Source organism: Geotrypetes seraphini, chromosome 5 (assembly GCF_902459505.1).
Source record: "Geotrypetes seraphini chromosome 5, aGeoSer1.1, whole genome shotgun sequence".
Taxonomy (NCBI): domain Eukaryota; kingdom Metazoa; phylum Chordata; class Amphibia; order Gymnophiona; family Dermophiidae; genus Geotrypetes; species Geotrypetes seraphini.
This window is the reverse complement of record NC_047088.1, coordinates 41,849,374-41,864,815: the sequence shown is the minus strand read 5'-3', so window position 1 is coordinate 41,864,815 and position 15,442 is coordinate 41,849,374. Positions and strand designations below refer to the sequence as shown.

The 15,442-nt window shown below is 43.3% G+C and overlaps 1 protein-coding gene across 1 annotated transcript in view; it reads left to right on the top strand.

The window, feature by feature from the left end:
- Positions 1–15,442, top strand: part of ADGRG4 (adhesion G protein-coupled receptor G4) — a 109,274-nt gene that overhangs the window by 20,707 nt on the left and 73,125 nt on the right. Inside the window, exons 6-7 of the mRNA XM_033946863.1 lie at positions 886–1,025; positions 3,021–3,150. Coding sequence (XP_033802754.1) covers positions 886–1,025; positions 3,021–3,150 — 270 coding nt within the window. The remainder of the gene's footprint in view (positions 1–885; positions 1,026–3,020; positions 3,151–15,442) is intronic.

The window sequence follows — 15,442 nt, the reverse complement described above, 5'->3', positions numbered from 1 at the left end:
GTTTGTTTGTCAAATCAAGAGACTGTTTGTTTCTGTGTGCCTGATCCTGTGAAGCAACAGGATTCATGGAGTATTTGGTTTAAAGCCAATAAAGCACTTTTCTGCACTATTACTGGTCGTGCCTGGCTGTTACAGCAGCCATAGTCAAAACAAAATTGTAAGTCCTGACAATCGCACAGACTCAACGAATTATCAATGTCTACCTTTACTTGCAAAGCAAAATTTAATATTATAAGTTTGGGTTTAAGCATGCGTTTTTATTGCACTGTTGCAGGATGCTCAACATTGCAGAATTTTTATTACAATCTTGGAGGGGGAGATAATTGGTTAGGGTCTGGAAAATTTAATTGGGGGGAGAGGATATAAGGCTGAAGGTTCAACCAGGGTGCCCAATACTCTTATAGCAGCCCTGTGAATTCTGGGAGAGTAACAAGGAGTTGAGTTGGAGAGGCTCTTCAGTTCTAAGGCAAATGTAAGCAAAGCCAGTTCTAAGGCTTCAGAAAAGAAACATTTTCTTGCTAGTAGTTTCTGTATGAAAGTTCAAGTTTAAATGCTATTATTAGAGTGCAAGAGGTCACTTATCTATGTAAATGAACCCTTATAGAATACTGACTAATAGAAATGTATATGCCATTATTTGATGGCAAGTACTTTGCCAGTGAGTGAGTGCATGGATGGAGTGTGAGTATGTGAGTATAGAATTCTATCATTTGCATGTGTACATTCTAACATCCGGTTGCGTATGCTGTAAGGCTGTTGGAAGTGATTATGCCTTTGAATTTATATGGTTTCAGCCATTTGTGCTAGTATTAAATAAAGAAAAGTAGGCATTTCTTCATGTCCATATGTTCTCATGCTAGTTTCGTACCATATTATTTGTTCCAGATCTAAAGTGGTTGTACAGGCACATTCCAGTGAAACAGAAGACAAATTAATTACAAGAATAGAACAACTATTGAATAGAACAAGCTATAAGGTGGATCCATCCAGTATAATTCTACAATCCATAAATGTGACACATCTAGGTAACATGTTTCTTCCACATGTTTCTGAATCAGTTATATCACCATGGGTGGGCCTAGATGGGCACAGGCCCATCTACTTTGGACTCAGGCCCACCCAGCAGTAGCACAGCAGTGATGTCACTGGCAGGGATCCTGAAGCCCTGCTAGTTGAAGATTCCTGGCATCTCTCACTCCATGAGATCTGGGGTAGGGGGGAAATTGGGGCCAACAGAATTTTAGTCTTCCTGAGGATAGGAAGTCATGTCAGAGGGAAGGCTTGGGCCAGCATGAGCAAGGGGAATGTGCTGTTGTTTGCTGGTAGTAAAGAACTAAAGGATTTAAAGGTATTTGGGGGGGGGGGTCAGGGGAGTGGAGTTAAGTGACTCTCCTGATCACCTGAAAGGAGGAAGGTTGCTGGGCTAGGCGGAGGAGGCAAGGTTGTGCCTACCCACTTTGAGCTCAGACCAGCCCCCAAATTGGGTGTCTGGCCATGCCACTATTCTGAATGTTACCTACTTAGTATCAAAATTTAGAAAAAGAATATAAGGTTAATGGGATTTGATATACCGCTTTTTTGTTGTAGTGATTTCCTGAAAGACCTAAGTTCTATTGGGCCCAATTTCCCAAAAAAAAAGGTCTGACTGCTTAACTTAGCAGGTCAAATTTTGACCAGCTAAGTTAAGCTGATTTTCATCCAGTTGTAGCTGGCTGGAATATCACTGAAAACTATCTTAAACTTAGTCACCTTGTATAGGGGGGGGGGCTTAGACTATTTGCTCAAACATAGCCTGCTAAGTCCTCCCTCACCACCCAAATAAAATTTAATGCAGGTCCAACTGTCCTTTCATTTCCCCTCTCATGCATGTGCTGAATCACAACTATAGCAGGGCCTCTGATTTCTACTCTCTTGAACCCAATTTCATTTAAACAATTCCCTTTATAATTCCCCTACATGTCAGAAGCCTCCAAAAATCCCCTAAACTTCCCCAGATGATCTGGGAAGTGGTCGGCCTGACTTTATACCCTCCTCCGCTCTTCTGTCTGAGTGCAAAGATCCAAAAATCTGAACAGAGGCTCAACAACACTCCTCCAAAGCTACACACTTTCTTGTCTCTCCACCACAGGGAGATGACATTCCATCCACATGAATGAGCAGGCACCCCTTGAGTATAGCAAATAAAAAATGTGGTCCTGGTTACTGTATACTAAGAGAGTTGTACTAGATCTGAGTAGACCCTTGCAGGGTTTTTTAAAATTACAGAAGCCTCTTAAAATATGAAACATAGAAACATGAAGGCAGATTAAAGCCAAATGGCCCATCCAGTCTGCCCATCCGCAGCATCCACTATCTCCTCCTCTCCTTAAGAGATCCCACGTGCCTGTCCCACGCTTTCTTGAATTCAGACATAGTTTTTGTCTCCACCACCTCTACCAGGAAACTACTCCACACATCTACCACCCTTTCTGTAAAAAAATATTTCCTTAAATTACTCTTGAGCCTATCACTTCTTAACTTCATCTTATACCCTCTCATTCCAGAGCTTCCTCTCAAATAAAAGAGACTTGCCTTATGCACATTTATGCCACGTAGGTATTTAAATGCCTCTATCATATCTCCCTTCTCCTGCCTATCCTCCAAAGTATACATATTAAGATCTTTGAGTCCGTCCCCATACACCTTATAGTTGTCAATTAGTGATTTTAGTGATTTTATTTATATTTGGGACTTTTGTAGGAAGCTGGATTTTATGCCTCATATTAGGTTTTATGATACAGTACTCCTCCAAAAGGAAGCAGCACAGAGAATTCAGTGTGCCGGCCTGCGCTAAAAAACATTATCGTGGTTTTGTAAAAGGGGGGTTAAGTTATATGTGCAACTGACCTTACTGTATAACTTGCCCGTGCAAATTTGGACGCATAATTTTCTAACATCAGGGGGTTATGTAACAGCTTATATTAATGAGCTTTTTAATTGAAATTTTTTTGAACGTCCTCTTTTCAATATCTCCATTTTAGATCCAGAATTTTGTCCTCAGAGTACAACAGTTTCAGAACAAAAGTATTATGACTGGCCACAGACAAATGCCACTGAGACAGCTCAACAGACATGCAAAAATAAGATGAATAGATTGGCCACCAGATATTGGTAAGCTCAACTACGCATTTTGAAAAAATAAAACCTGTGGAGGAGAACTGTCATCAGACTGAACCTCTCTAACGAAAGTGCAAAGTAAGCATATATATGAAAGAAATATTTGGATTAATATTTCATTCCAGATTCTGACTGGAAGGCTACAATTCTTTTAATACATTCTACGTTGGCAGCTACATTTTGAGGCTGATTTTAGAGAGATTGTAGAGAGGGGAATTCACACCTCCAAGCCGGGATATGGGGAATTCTTGTACTATTTTTCAAGAGGCTCTCCCAAATGTAGAACCTTTTACAAAATAGGTATAGGGCTGTATGTCAAAGTCACTCCATGTCTAGAGAAAGCAGAAATGATAGAAAGCTGCATTTGGAGAAAATTGCACAATTCCCTCCGCTGCTCTCTCACAAACCTCCAATGACAGCCTCCAGATGGCTACCACGTACCAGTGGATCCCTCCTAACATGTAACCCTGACACCCACTCCTGATGTTGGTCCTGCTATGGATCCGTTTAATTAGGTTGTGACCACTATCTAATGTGCCTCTTATTGTCAGGTGGTAGGTGATAAGTAATACAGCAGTGGAGGAGATCAAGATGGTGACTTGAACAGATGTGCAAGAAGGCGCTCCATTTGGTCCACTGTACCGCCAATAGTAACACCATGGTGATGCAAAAAGGGAAGCCACATTCTTACCTGGCTGAACCAGCTTCCTCTCTGGGATTAACTCAGCGGACCTTGGAAGGCTTCCTTCTTCCACAGGCGGGGAGGAATATTCAGGAGAATGTGCATGCTGTAGGGGACTTGGCTCTGAGCATTTCTGATACCATGCTAAGTCCCAAATACCGCAAGACCTAAATACCGCTAAGTCCCGGATACCAAATATCCTAAAATACTGCTAAGCCCCGAAGACCGCAAAACGCTCTCAACCCAGATGTGGTATGAGCAGTTGGAGAGTGAGACCTTGGATGCCAAAGATGCTGCCGGTTCTCACTTTGTAGCCAGGACGCTGTTCAACACTTTCCACGAGGAGATGGGATACTCAATGAGGGAACAGATTGGTGGACCTAAGGGTGGAACAGCTGAGGGTCTTTTAGACCTTGAAGGACAAGCCGAGACTGCCAAGAATCCCGTAGTTGTAGATAATATACTTCCCAATTTGAAGAAGAGACCAGAGAGGATAACAGTTGAAGAGGTATGGGACACTGTAAATGTTCTGGCAATTTCATTGACTAATTGTATAGACAGTGTTTTATAAATTCCAGAACTAGTACAATCTAATGTGAAGCAGTGTGAAGATTTAGTCACTAAGTTGGAGAGATGGGCTCAAGATATGAAAAGGACTGTTGAGAAAATGCAATCTACTCAATTAGCTTTGGTGAAAGATAATATGAATATCCACCAGAAATTGAAAATGTTGGAAAATTATGAACACAGATTGAATATGAGGTTTTTAAATTTCCCACAGTCTCCAATTTTGCCATCTATTTAAAGCAAAATGTACAGATTCCAACTGAGACGATACCACTAATTTCCAAAGCTTTCTATGTTAATTTAGGAAGTCCAATAGTACAAACAGCTAAGGGACAAAGGGAGGGAGTCAGTTTTGACCTTACTGGCTTCTTTGAAGACTCTGGATCTGTGGTGACTTTATTGCTACTTTTGCCCTGGAATATGATAGAAATTGGATTCTTCGTCTGTACTTTCATTTCAAGGATATTAAGTTTCTGAGACAGTCTGTTATGATTTTTCCTGGCCTCTGTAGAGCCACATAATTGAGAAGAAAAGGTTTTTTTAGCTTTTAAATCTCAAGTTTTGGCTCTCTAAAGGACTTTTTTTTCCTGCAATTTCCATGTAAATATATTATAAAGATTTCAGAAAAAACATATTTTTCTTGACCCAGAACATTTAAAGAATTTCCTAGAGTCAAGAAGTTTCCAGTTCCTATAGCTATATCTACTCCTTTAGATGTGTTAAATTGAGTGATGTGGAAGAAAATTGGAGCCCCACCTAAGTCTAATTAAGAATTTTCCTATATATTTTCTTTTGATTCCCCTAATTTTGATGTAATCTTGTTCTCTTCTGCTTTATTATTATTTCTTAATTTTGGGGTTTAAATAATAGATACTTGCTATATGTTTAGCTATATATATACTGTATTTGCAAGGATTTTTCATTGTAAAATCTATTTTCTTCATCAAGTGTTATACTTGTAAACTGTAAAATTGAAGAAGAAAAAAAAAATAGAAGATGTGGAGGGATCTTCAGCCCACCCATATCAATACCCCCACAAATATGGACATGTATTTTCTACCAGGTGCCCTCCCCTTGTCTTGATATTATAACTAAAGGTCTCAGTGGCCATTATTGTTTAGAGGAGCATTACAGCAGGGGTGAGAAGGCATTGCTCCTTCCCCATTAAACGGAGGGACCTCTGGTAAGGCCGAGGATGGCATCGGGGGCTGCAGTAGAGGCACCTGCCTGAGGTTATTTTCACCACAGTAGGGTGGTTGACTTTAGGGAAGGGCACTATGTGGTGGACACTTGCTCTTATGTGTGGGTTGCTATGGGAGGGGCTGCTTTGGGAGACAGACCCTTGGAGGGGAGCTGCAATCAAGGGGGTTCATGAGGGAAAAATCCATCAAGGGTTACATACAGGGATAGATGTCATTGGGGTGGTTGTACAATTTGTCTTTTCTTTAAAATTTTCAGTTCTGAAAGGGAAAGACCTTTGTCTCTGAAAATTGCCTTAGATATACGTTCCTATGGAAATTTGCATCTGGTTTTCTGTGGTTGCTTTCTCCATGGAAAAGGGGATAGAAGGGTATAAATAGAGGATTACTGCACAGGTCCTGGACCTGTTGGGCCGCCGCATGAGCGGACTGCTGGGCATGATGGACCTCAGGTCTGACCCAGCAGAGGCATTGCTTATGTTCTTATGAATTTTGAAAATACAGAATACCCAGTGCCCACTATTTATCCATGTGAATAAACTTATGTATATAAAGCCTTTGAACAGAGAAATTCACCCAGCCATTCAGAATGCCTTCAAACTGAAACTACAAGATTTTACTACCCTCCCAATTGAAGAACAATTCTTCCTCTGGGACACCTCAACAAAATCCTTAATGAACCTTCTTGCACCTCCTCAGGAAAAATCACCAAAATTAGATTCTAAGAAAAAACTTTGGTACAATGACAAACTTATCCTTCTCCACTGTCAGCTCCGCTCCATCGAACACAAATGGCACAAAACTCGTTCAAACAATTCTCTTCTCCTATTTAAGGAAAAAGCCACTCATTACAAAACTGCTAACAGGCAAAAAAAGAATACTATTCTAAGTACATCACTATAACCCACAACTCCTCAGCCCTCTTCAGTATAGTTCAATCTCTATCTCCCTATTCAAACAAGAAACCTATACCTCTATCCACACATCCGTCTACTACTGAACTAGCACTCTTTTTCGATAAGAAAATCAAGGATATCAGATCCCACCTAGGACCTCCTATTCCTTCTTCACTTCCAGACGTCCGTGACGATACTATCCATTTACCATTCAGTACTTGTTCTAACTTTAAACTCCCTTCTCTAGCTAATCTTCTCCAAATCTTATAATCTGTAAACGCGCCTAACAATCCGACAGAGTATTCCCCCTTCCCTTCTTAAAAAATTCTTCTCCTTTTTCGGACCATTTCTCTTGGAAATGGTATCTAAAAGTCTCTCCGATAGTCTCGTCCCTAAAGCTTGGAAATCAGCTCTTGTTTTCCCTAAAATAAAAAATCTGAACTTAGACTCCACCTTGCCAGCGAATTTCCGTGCCATTCTCCCTCTCATTTCAAAATTGACAGAGAAAATCATTCATAACCAACTTGCAGAATTTATCGACAAAACTCATGCCCTCCATCCACATCAAACTGGCTTTCGTTCCTCCCACTCCACCGAATTATCATTGCTAGGTCTTACCTCTACTATATACTATTATCTTGATCACCAGAAATCCGTTCTTCTCATCTCCCTAGATCTGTCCGCAGCATTTATCGTTGACCATTCTCTCCTCATCGGCCGCCTCAAAAACTGCGGCCTCGCAGGATCAGCCCTCTCATGGTTTTCCTCATATTTTAATGAACGTTGTTTCAAAGTTTACTCAAAGGAGGAAACCTCAGCGCCAATAGCTCAAACTTACGGTGTTCCACAGGGTTCTATCCTATCCCCCTTGTTATTCAACATCTTTTTGTCACCTCTCCTTACTTTAGCCCAATCGATCGGTTTCACAATCTTCATGTACGTGGACGATATTCAACTTCTCCATCCCGTGGATACTACAAATACCTCAGAAATGCAAGAAATCAACAATAAATTAGACAAAATAAGTGACTGGCTTTACGTAAATAGACTTTTTCTTAATCTTGATAAATCATGTGGTCTACTTTTTCCAACCAAAAACAATGAAACAATAATAGGAAAGATCCTTATCAATTCCTCCCCCCTAAAAATAGAAACAAAAATAAAATTACTGGGAGTAATTATAGATAAAGTCCTTACATTTCACGATCAAATCAGCTCAGTGGTAAAAACATGTTTTTACAAACTTCGTCTCATTCGTTCCCTTACTTCCATTCTTGATACGGATGCAATCACAACCTTGATTCACTCTTTAGTTATCTCCCATCTTGACTATTGCAATTCCCTTTACAACGGAATTCTCCAAAAAGAACTCCGACGACTACAATTAATCCAAAACACGGCAATAAAGCTTATACACAAGTTAGGGAAATATGATCATATCACCCCTCTTCTGAAAGAAGTGCATTGGTTGCCCATCACACACCGCATTACTTACAAAAATATCATGCTGACATTCAAAATCAAACTCTCCCATCAATCTTCCTTCCTTGATAAGCTCCTCATTCCACTGCGCCCTACACGGACGCTTAGATCAGCAGACCAGAATTTACTCTCCATTCCTTCTATAAAGGACTTTTTCGGAGGTCACGTGATGTGTTGAGCCGAGCAGGACGTGCCTTGCTCGTGCTCCGGGGCCCCGGGTCCCTTTGAACCTGATCCAGCGATTTTTCTAGCTCGGATCTGTACTGCCCGATTGGGGTAGTACATTGGCAGGTCTCCTATTGTGCCTAGCCCGGCCATGAGTGGCAAATCGTGCCGCTCCACAAGAGACAGGGAGACCAGATCGGCGCGGCCGGATTTCAAGATGGCGGCGGGTGACTCCGGTTCCGCGCTCCCCTTGTCGGAGGCTCACATAGCTGCACTGTCTGCCTCGGTCGTGCGGGCCTTGGATTCCCGCTTTGACCAACTGTCTGGTCAATTAACATCGTTGGAGACTCTTTTGGGGGAGACCACGAGGCGAACAGGCGAGCTTGAGCAACGGGTATCACAGGTGGAAGATGCCCACTCTGCTTCCTCTGTGGATCTGGCGGCGATGCAGGCGCAACTCATGCGGCAAGCGGACAAGCTGGAAGATCTTGAAAACCGCTCAAGACGGGACAACTTGCGCTTGATTGGCCTCCCCGAAGCGGTTCCTGAATCCCGCCTGCTAACTGCTTTGGAGTCCTGGCTCCGGACGGAGTTCCCTCTTCCGGCTGGTGTGGGCCCCCTGCAACTCGATCGGGCGCACCGCCTGGGCCGGCGATTCGATGGCAGTGATCGAGCTCGGGTCACCATCTTTAAGATCCACAACTCAGCCGTGAAGGCTGAGTTGATGAAGCAATACCGGCAAAAGAGGAATACGCTTCAGTATGATGGAGTTCCGGTTCGCCTGTTCCAAGATTATTCTCCGGCGCTGCAGGAGCGCAGGCGGCGCTTCTCCCGAGTGTGCTCTGCTCTGTTTGATCGGAAGCACCGATTTCAACTTCTCTACCCGGCGCAATTAAAAGTTTGGACTTCTACAGGATGGCAGGTTTTTGCTACCGCAGAGGCGGCACAGAACTACCTGGATTCCCTACCGGGAGAAGCGGGACCCTCATCGGCCACCTGAGTTCTGTAGCAGAATTGTTGAATGGTGCTGTTCTCCCTCATTTGAGTGGCTTTACTCTGTTTGGGCCATTGTTAGCCCTTTGAGCATTGCTCCAGATTGATTCCTTTTGGCCTTTTGGCCTCCTGGACTTTGACCATTCCTTTTCACCCAGAGTTTGGGCTGGTTTCTGGCCCATTCTTGTTACATTTTCTGTTTTTACTATAATTTGTCATTCTGGAGGTGTATGCCTGGATTTGCTGTTTTGTACTTTTCAAGTTTCTGTTTAGGGCATTTTTAGGAGTCCTTGTTAGGTGTGGATGTTCTTAAAGGGTTATATGGGTGTTGTGTAAATGGGGGGGAGTTGGTTTCCTGCCTGAGTCGGGGGTTTGTTTCTCTTGGCGGGTGGGCGTATGTTTGTGGGAGCTACGTTTTGTTTGGGGCGGACATGTGTGTGTATTGCTGGGCGTGGGTGCTGGGGGGGAGTATTTGTGTGCCTGGGGGTTGGTGTTTGCTCACTTTTAGAATCGTGCCAGTGGGGTTGACTGTATTATGACTGCTTGGATTAAACGCCCCTTGGGAGGCTCCTTGGTGATCCTTTAGGCCAGCTGGCATTGGACTGTGTTACTCCCCGGGTTTGGGGGTTATTTTGTTTCTTAGCTTCGCTCTCTTATGACTCCTTCGGAGTGTGTGATGGATGGATGGGATGTTCTGCTTGTCTATGATGGGGATGGGTTTGAGGGATTTGGGGCCCTACCTGCATCTTTGTGACTCTATCTTTGTTCCACGTATGTGGGACGAGGGTTTCATTCTGGATGGGTTCTTGGAGGGTTTGTTTCTGGGGGGTGGGGGGGGTTTAGGGAACGGGGGGTGGGTTGGGGAGGGTGGGGGTTGGTATTTGGGGGTGGGGGGTCCTCCTTCACAGTGTTTGCCTCCATTTTGCTGTGCTCTTTTGCTCCATATTTGTTGCATTGTTCTTCTTTGGTGGTCACTGCTACTCTGGGGGGGGCTGGGCCCTTGGGGTAGTTTTCTTTTGGATTCCTTTTTCTTTTCTTGCATCTTTCCTGCCTTTCCGCTGTGAGTACCCCTTTTAGAATTACATCTTGGAATGTAGGGGGGATTACGTCGCCTGTTAAGAGATCCAAAATAATTGCAGCTCTACAGCGTTATCAGTCAGATATTGCATGTCTACAAGAAACTAGACTAACCGATGCTGAACATCTTAAGTTGCGTCGATCCTGGGTGGGAGAGGTGTATTTTGCTTCCTCATCGGGCCGTCATGGGGGCATTGCTGTGTTGGTCCGCAAGTCTTCTCCCATTGGTGTCCAGGTTCTGGATAAGGAGTCCGACGGCAGATCCCTGCTCTTACGTCTTACCTTGGGTGGGCGCTCATATCTTTTGTTAGTGGTTTATGGCCCCAATTCTGGTGAATCAGCCTTTTTGCAGCGGTTGCTCCAACTTTGTTCTCGTTTTCCTGGTGATCCTCTATTTCTCCTGGGAGATTTTAACTTGGTCATGGCTCCTGATCAGGATAAATCCGGATCTCCCGTTTCTTCCTTGGGTTCTAAGGGTCACCTTCTTTCGGATTTTTGTGACTCTCTTTCGGTTGTAGACCCTTGGCGCCTCCTGCACCCTGAAGTTCGTGATTACACTCATCTTTCTCGTGCCCATGGCTCTTGGTCTCGCTTGGATTATATCTTCTTGTCTTCCTCTTTGTTTCCTTCCGTTCAATCGGCTGAGATAGGACCTCTATCTATATCGGATCATGCCCCTATATGGATAGATGTTTTCTTGGATTCTTCATACCTCTGAGCTTCGTTCTGGCGGTTTCCCTTCTATCATGCACAGGATACGGAATTTCGTACCTTTTTGCAGGCCCAATGGGATGACTATTCCGCGAATAATGCTTCCCACTTGGATGATCCTATTTTGTTTTGGGAGGCTGGGAAGACGGTGATTCGAGGTCATATCATTTCATTTCTGTGTGCCCGTTCCAGGCGTATTAATCAGGGGATTGTTACTCTCGAACGGGCCTTGCGTTTGGCGAAGCGGTCCTTTTCTCTTCACCCTTCCCAGGAGACTCGTGACTGTTATCTGTCTACCCAGGTGGCCTTGAACTCCCTTCTTCATTCTCGTTTTCAAAAATGTAAAGCTTTTTACCAGCATCGTTTTCATCGCTATGGGAATAAACCCGGCCGCCTTATGGCTCGTTTGGTTAACGCTACGACTGGAAGGAAACCAATTTTGTCTTTACGGACCAAGGGTGGTGGGGTGGTGTCCCAGACTTCTGAAATCTCCGGGGTTTTATTTGACTTTTTTTGTCGGTTATATGACGCTTCGGAAGATGCTTCTTTGGAGATGGTGACAGACTATCTTCACTCTTCTGGGCTCCCTCGTTTGTTGGAGGCTACGGTTTCTTCGCTTAATAGTCCGTTCCGGGCAGCTGAATTAGAATCAGCTATTAAATCGCTCCGCTCTGATCGGGTGCCAGGCCCAGATGGGTTCTCGGGTGACTTTTATCGGATCCTTTTTCCTTCTCTTTCTGGACCATTGTTGGCATATTTTAATGAAGCTGTTGCCTGTGGTTCCTTTCCGCGAATGAGGCCCTTATTACCTTACTCTTGAAGCCGGGTAAAGAAGCGGACTTGCCTGGGTCCTACCGCCCCATTTCTTTAATAAACGTTGACCTCAAGCTCTTTGCACGCATGCTGGCTGATCGTCTTGCTCCTCATTTACCACAGCTTATACATGAGGATCAGGTTGGCTTTGTTAGGGGCCGCCAGTCTGTACACAATGTCCGTAAGGTCCTTTTCGCTCTTGCCCAGTGCCAATCTCGCCATATTCCGACCTTATTTGTTAGCCTAGATGCCTCCAAGGCGTTTGATAGCATTCATTGGTCGTTTATGTTTCGTACCTTGGAGTATGTGGGGCTCGGGGGATTCTTTTTGGATGCCGTAAGTTCCCTCTACTCTAATCCACATGCTTCTTTGCTGGTTAATGGGACCCGCTCGGATTCTTTCCCTATTCTTCGTGGAACCCGACAGGGTTGCCCTCTTTCCCCTCTTCTGTTTCTTCTTTCTTTGGAACCCTTGTTATGCACTCTTCGGGGATTCGCAGAGGTTCGAGGTCTCTCAGTTGGCGACTTCGAACTTAAGACTCTGGCGTATGCAGATGATATGTTCTTAATTCTTACCCACCCTGAAGATTCTCTCCCGGCAGCTCTGGATCTCATTTCTGAATTTGGGTTTTATTCAGGGCTGTCTCTTAATTTGGATAAATCCATGGCCTTACCTTTTCCGCCGGATTTACGCACTTCCTGGAGGGGTGCGTTCCCTCTTCGTTGGGCTGATTCCACTTTACGGTATTTAGGGGTTACGATTCCGTTAGATTTATCTGATTTGTACCGGTTAAATGTCACGCCGCTGTTTCAGGCTTTACACAATAAGTTGCACCTCTGGGAATCTCTTCCTTTCTCGCTTTTGGGCCGGGTACACTTGTATAACATGCTCTTAGTTCCCTGTTGGCTTTATGTTTTTCAGGTCCTTCCCCTTTATTTGACTTTTCGTGATGAGCGTAGAATAGAGCGCCTAGTACAGAAATTTCTTTGGGCTGGTAAGAGACCACGTTTGTCTTATAAGCGGGCGGCGACTCCCTGGTATAGAGGGGGTTTGGGCTTATTGAATCTTCGTTATTTGACGATTGGTTGTGGCATGCGACATATTAATGACCTCTTTCGGGGTACTTCAGCTTTCACTAACACTTCTCTAGAACTTTCTTGTTTTTCTTCTGCTCACTTTAGTGCCTATCTGCATTCTGTCCCTTCTCTTCTACCTGAATCTCTTTCCATGAAAGTATTGCATCGACCCTTGAGGAAGGCTTGGTGTTGGGTCTGTAAATTTCACACTCTTTCTTCCTCTGTCTCTCCCTTTCTGCCTCTTCGCTTTAATGGCTCTTTTCTGCCTGGGGTTGATGGGCCGAGTTTTGTTAGGTGGGAAGCGAAGGGCATTCACTATCTATTTCACTTGGTTAATGATGATGGTACACCTAAATCTTTTGCTCAATTGCGAACAGAATTTGATATTCCCCCTTCCGATTTTTTTGCTTATATGCAAATCCATCATTACATTTCATCCTTACCTCCTAGTTCCTTACAAGCCTCCTGCCAAGAGTCGTTGTCTACGGCCTTTATCATTGGTTCGCAGGAGCCGGTCCCTCTCAAGTTCCATCATCGCCACTTGAAAGATGAATGCCCTTTGTTTGACCATTCTCGGCTGCGAGATGCCTGGTCTTGCGATCTTGCTGTAGACTTGCCTTCGGACATACTCCTGCAGGCTGTCCGACGTCTGCCAGAATTTCGAAAATATACCACCTTTTGGGAGCAACATTTTAAATTGATTTTTCGTTTATTTATCTCTCCTAAAAGAGCTTATTTGGCTCATTTTCGTTTAACCGCTGCCTGCCTTCGTTGTCAGGCTCCGGAAGCCAGTTTGGGACACATGTTTTGGACTTGTCCTCAGGTACAGCATTTTTGGACTGCTATCTTTGCTTTTGTTGAGACTCTTTGGCATGTTACCATCCGCAGCTCCCCTTTGCTTTTGTTTGGGACTATTCCTCACTACTTTCCACGTTCCAAAGGGGTTGCAGCTTTCCTCAAGTGGTCTATCCTGATTGCTTTGAAATGCATCTTGCTGAAATTGCTGGAAGTTGAAGCTCCGGACTATTCCCTTTGGAGGAGCCGCATGATTGCTCTCTTGATGTGGGAGCGACGGGATGTGGCTGATTTGTCCTCTCGCCAGGGCCGCCTTTTCCAGACTACTTGGGAACCTTTCTGGACTACTTTGACCCCTCTGGCTCGTAGCCGGATACTTAATTGATGCTTTTTGTAATGCATATTCTTTGTTTACTTTTGGGTGGAGTTTGTTCTTTGTTTATTTTTGGTAATTGGAAGGAGGACCCTGGGGTGGGACTGGGTGGGGGAGGGGTGTCTTGGGTTGGGTGGTGGGGAGGGAGGTTCTTTGGGGGGAATACTTCAAACTCTTTTGAGCTGGTTTTGCTCTTGTTGTGGCATTCTGTTGTTTTTCTTGATTGCTCAATAAAATATATTTGAATATAAAGGACTTTTTCTATACAAGGAAATTGAATTTTTCCGTAGTAGCCCCAACTCAATGGAACACCCTACCATCTCATCTCCGCCATGAAAAACTAATCAATAAATTTAAGATTAACTTGAAAACTTTCCTATTTCAAGATGCTTTCAACTGCTCTTGAATTACCTCTTTTTCATTCAACCAACCGCTTTTAAGAAGCGATCCCATCCTCATGTTTTACTCCTCTCCCTCCATTTCCTTTCAACTCTTTTTTTTTTCCCCCTCTCTTCTTTCCCTCTCCTTTCTTATAATGTAACTTTACCCCTCTCCCTCCTCCTTATCCTCACTTTCAAGTTTGTCCTGTCTATGTCCTTAATGTACACCCCTTTTTCTTCCTCACAAAATTTTACTTTTATAAGCTTAACCTTTTATCTCAATTTTAAAATTTTATTGTAAACCGGCTAGATACCCGTTGATGGTCAGTATATTAAAAATTAATAAAACTTGAAAATTGAAACCCAAGCTGAGAGGAAGTGCTCCTGGTGTGTGGTTAATAATAATAATAACAGTTTATGTACCGCAGGACCGTGAAGTTCTATGCGGTTTACAATGATTAAAAAAGCTACAAATTGAGTAGAACTGACTAGTTAAAACTAGTGAATAGCGGCTCTAGAAATCAGTTAATGTGGGAAAGGTTGTACAAATCAGTTGCCTAAGTACTTCAGGAACAGATATGTTTTTAGGTGTGTCCTAAATTCCCTCTAAGTATTAGCAAGCATAAGTAATTGTTCCAGGTCTTTACCCCATAATACTGCTTGAAATGAGAGAAGATGTTGATGATGACTTTTGAATTTACATCCTCTTACCGGTGGAGATAGAAAATTCTGGTTAATACTGATGTACATTCTTTCTAAAATACAACATTTTAAGAAGGACATTATCACTCCCACCTTAAGAGATTTCATTCCTTGCAGATGTTCTCAGATAAAGTTATTTGATCGTCATCTAATCCACTTGGTTTAATTCCCCATTATGGCCTTATTGCTTTAGCCAAGAGCCCTTTTATTAATTGATTATTATTATTTTTGTCTGTCTTGAGTAGAGCATAAGCTTGAAGGAATTTCACTAAAACACGTTAAGATCTGGGCTTAATGTATTTTAACATAGGACTTTCCTGTGCATTAAGCATAATCTTATGTGGCAGTATTTAGGGCATTTTAAATCTTTTTTTT